We start from the raw sequence: 4814 nt of genomic DNA on the forward strand, positions 1-4814 counted from the left end.
GGCAAATACACATGACAGGATGTCTGCAGGTGGGATCCCAAAAGGGATAGGGCATTGTAGCACGGGCCTCTGTGTGATGTGCTACCTAGGGTTACCAGCAATTTTGCTTCCCACTGTCCAGCAAACCTGCCTGCTTCCCTGACCTGTTTTCCTAACTTTGAGGTGGGAATGAAAATATGGAAGCTCAGGAATGAGGAAGTTTCAGAGGAGGAAGACATCTGGGTCATCTGATGTCTAAATACTCAGGAAGTCACCTTTTGGAAGAGCCTGTGAGGCAGAAGTGGGCCCCTGGCTCCTTCCTCTTGTAAGTCCAGTACCTTTGACACATGCACATTTCCCCTCAGCTCTGTCTATATCACACCTACCATGCTGTGTGGTGTGGGCATCTTCACTCTCTCAGGAAAGGCACTATCCTTCCTAGTAGAAGATGAAGCTGTTATGTTTCCTCCTTTTTCTGGCGACAGCTTCCCAGTGTGAGCCTCTCAGGGACTTAAACGTTGGGTGATAGGGGTGAGTGTGCTCTGTTTCTGACTCACAAGAATTTCGTCTCTTTCCCCTAGGTGTCCTGTCCCAGGTGCAGCTGAAGGAGTCAGGCCCAGGCCTGGTGAAGCCGTCACAAACCTTGTCTCTCACCTGCACTGTCACTGGTGACTCCATCTCTAGTGCTTATTATGCTTGGATCTGGATCCGCCAGCCCCCAGGGAAGGGCCTGGAATGGCTGGGAGTTGGTTACTACAGTAGATCATCATGGAATACAAACTATGGCTCCTCCATCCAGGGCCGAATCTCCATCATTGCCGACTCATCCAAGAACCAGTTCTCCCTGCAGCTGAGCTCTGCGACTTCCGAGGACACAGCCGTGTATTACTGTGCAACAGGCACAGTGAAGAGAAGTCGGTGTGCCCCAAGACACAAACCTCCCCTGAAGGGAGAGGACTGGCCTACAGGAGGCGCTCAGAATGCGTGGAGCACAGAGAGCATCTCAGGAGCAGGTGCAGAGGAAGACTGAAGTTTCCTTTTAACCCTGGTGTTTCCTGCCCCTGCCCAGCAAAAGTCTTATCCTCGAAGAACCGTTACTACTGTCTCTTCCTTGCAACCAGGAACAGATTACCCAAAAAGCTGGGTCAGCACATGCTTCTTAGTGTGTACTTTATAAGCACATGCTTAGTTGTGCTAACCTTGTAAGCCCAAGCTTACCTTGCTTACTGAGTAATCCTTCCCCACAGGGCACTGAATGAAATTGGTAACAGCTCCAGAGTGTGAGAATGTGTCGGCTAGAAATGAAGCTCACACAGGCTCAGGAGGCTGCCTATGCACCAGCTTGTTTATGGCGTGAGTAACTTTTTAACTCTATCACACTTGTGCTTTCAAGCCTGTGCTTAGATGGTGTGCACAATTAAGCATGTGTTTACTGTGCTTATTGGGTAATCCACCCCTGCTTGTAACTCCCTGGTGTCTCTCACTTAATAAGTGCTAATTTGGAGAAGGAATTCAATTAAGTATTTAAGACCTCATTTTTCACATTTCTACCCCCAACATTTTTTTCAGTAAAATCTTAATAATTAGAAAACCATGCATCCTCAGTTCAACCTCCAAATACATGCAAATATTTCTGTGCTTTCTACCATGTCTCAGTCATAGTAAACGCTTCTGTTCATAGTGTACTCAGTAGATACGGAGGTGCTATGTCTCATTCTTGTCCTTTTTTCTGCCTTAAATGAAGCTGAAAAAACCACTTTGACGGGTTATATCTGCCATATCTAACTGCATCCTAGTGTTCTATGTCTCAGATAGTCTCTCCACCACCCATTCTTTTGTCATGGCGAGAGGAGGAAGATCCAACTATGACTTTTTAATCGCCCTCATTCTCCATTAAAGGAAACAACAAACTCCTTTTTTAATCTCTTCCATGTGTGCTGTCTCATTTTACTTCTTCTCATTCTCACAGCCACCAACCAAGTACAGGCACTGAGCACCACTCCACAGAATACTCTCCTACCCTGTGACTCCTCTAGCCCACCCACTCCCTTCTCCTACGTACTTCAGTGGAGACAGCTGCTTCTCATGGTGTCCCCTGAGGACATACCGTGGGGGTCACTAGTGATCTGATAATAAAGTCCAAACCCCCCATGCCTTGCAGAGTCTCAGAACACTCTGGAACACGTCACAGGGGTGAATGAATCCTTGAAATTGTAGACTAATTTCAGTTGTCTCTTTCTCTCTCGCTCTTGCTGTCTCTATACACACACACACACACACACACACAAGTATATACACCCAGGTGGCACAAATAGTTATGCACTCAACTGCTAACCTTAAGGTTGCTTGTTTGAACCCACACGGCTGCTCCTCAGGAGAAAGACCTGGTGATCTACTTCCCTAAAGATGACAACCAAGGAAACCCTCTGGGGGCAGTTCTACTCTGTCACACGGCTTTGCTTAATGTCCAAACTGAGTCAACGCCACCTAACAACAATGACAACATACATTGAATAAAGTTTAATGACTTTAAACAAAAATGTTCTTTGAATAATCGCTATGATGGACACATAAGATAGAAATAAATGCATTCCGACCTTTAAATTTTATAATTGAAAAAGAATAAAATTTATATTCATTTGTAGAAAAATATGTGTTTAAATATATTTTTTAAGTGGAGTTTCAACAGACAGACACACAGGTAGAAAGACATAGTTTTGGATCACTACCTCACACAATAAACACAAATTCCAATGTGTCAGTTAGAGTAACATTTAGGGAGTGTGTGTGACATGTGAGAGGATATAGTTTAGTTTTTGCCTGTACACGTGTGTGTGCTAGTGCTGGGGATGTGTGTGTGCAGGCACGTGTGTTTCTGTGTGATTACAACATTTTATAATATATTTTAAACCTATCTGTGTAAATAGAATCTAGATTTTGAACATGCTAAAAGATAATGAAACCAAACCATAAGAAAAATCATAAATATATTTTGAATGGCAATGTTATGATGTCTTATGCAGAGTGTTTTATTAATAATGAACAAAATACCTAATTGTGTTTTTAAAAAACTCCTGAGGGGGATGGGCATCAATATTGACTTATCAGAATATCAGTACAAAATTGCTACACACATAATGCACTTATCCTCACTGGTGATCAAGAAAAACCTAAGTATCAAATTAGATTCATCATGTAAAAGAAAACAAGTTTATCACTATTGCATTAAATACCAGCTGTCTTATATAAAAAAAAAAAACTAGTGCCATCGCTGTCTTATAGAGCAACTAAAATGAGAAAAAAAAAAGTTAAATTTCCCCTTCGTTTTACTCCTTATGCCTGAAGCAGTTCTTCAATCATGTTTTGAAGAGTGAATGAGCCTGACATGAGTCTTTCTCCACTTATAAGGACAGGGCTTCACCATATGTAAGTTTTCCCTCAAATTCTAGGGTAAAATTCCACTCATGGACTGTTGAGTTTAATAGCTCTCTCAACAGACGTAGCTAGAGGTCTCTGGGAAAGAGAGCTCTGTGGTTTAGAAGATGATTTCATTGGGTCTTCTTTGGTACCTGGTGACAGCTAACCAAGATGAGTGTCTCAGATATCATACCTGGGTATATGGTAATGGTTGTGACTGCACATAACGGGAAAGGACCCAGGTGTCCTATTGCAGGTGCAACTGGAAGCATTGGGCCCAGGACTGGGGAAATCCCCACAGAGTCTGTCTCTCACCTTCACTGTCTCTGGATTCTTCATAACAGACAGTGGTTACTTCTGGCAATGGGTTTGCCAGCCCCTGGGAAGGGGCTACAGTGGATAGGGGAAATAAATTATTCTAGATTCACAAAATAAAGCCCATTCTTCCAGAGCCACAGATCCATCTCCAGAGACACATCAAAGAAGTAGGTGCTCAGGAAACAGCTGTATAGTACTGTGTGAAAGGCACACTAAGGGGAAGTTGGTGTGAGCCCTTGCAGGGAGCATATTGGGCACAAGAATGAATTACCCAATAAGGAGGGTATGTGTGTTGACTCAACAGCACTGGGTTTCTGGGCACGTGCTTAAGGTCTCAACAAAATAGAGGCACCAGCTATCCAAAGCAAAGACCCACAGATGCCAAGCAAATAGGACAGAAGTAAAGGAGAGTGTCACAGTTGAAGGTACTTGGCAGAGCACTAAATAAAACTGATACCAGCTCCATTGTGTGAGAATGTGCCTGCCAGGGACATGAGGTTGACTGCCTGCAAGGTTGTTTAAGCTATGAGGTCCCTACTACTTCAACACTTGCTTTGACCTCTGTCTCCTATGGTTCTCTCCCATGTCATTGAAATTCCTTATCTTAGCAGGTCTCTTGGGAGTATATTATTTCTTTGGAGTCGACAAGAGATGAGAATGACTATTGAGTCTAACTGTTGCTACCTTCACCCAATATGCAACTGGATTCAACATGAGTGGTTACTGGACATGGTTGGATTGTATTAATAGATACCAGGTCTCTGACCCATTATGAGAGAACCGTCTTGTACTTCCATGTCTGTTGACCCAGCAAGTCCAGCCAGGAGGGCTAGCAATGCTCTTTGGCATGATACAAACACAGGGGTGTGCTCTTTCACATGTTCTGGTAAACAACCAATAGAAACTTCAGTCAGATGAGTAAGTAGAAAATTGCAATGAATTTAAACAAGTTACTTTTCAACTGTATAGTGTTTACATGAAAATTTTGAAAACACCACAAAATAAATGCTGGTTATTAAGAAGTTCACTGTCGGAGGCAGGGACAAGATGGCTAACTAAGCAGAAGCTTCTGCTGAACTTCTTGCAACAAAAACCCAAAA

The 4814-nt window shown here is 43.2% G+C and overlaps 1 gene segment (V, D, J or C); it reads left to right on the plus strand.

Moving 5' to 3' along the window:
* The first annotated feature begins 427 nt into the window (after nucleotides 1-427).
* On the plus strand, nucleotides 428-1009 carry LOC135228391 (immunoglobulin heavy variable 4-61-like). The segment is given in 2 exon segments: nucleotides 428-473; nucleotides 561-1009. Coding segments are annotated over 2 exon segments (495 nt in total).
* Nucleotides 1010-4814: the final 3805 nt, after the last annotated feature.

Source organism: Loxodonta africana, chromosome 21, assembly GCF_030014295.1.
Source record: "Loxodonta africana isolate mLoxAfr1 chromosome 21, mLoxAfr1.hap2, whole genome shotgun sequence".
Lineage (NCBI taxonomy): Eukaryota > Metazoa > Chordata > Mammalia > Proboscidea > Elephantidae > Loxodonta > Loxodonta africana.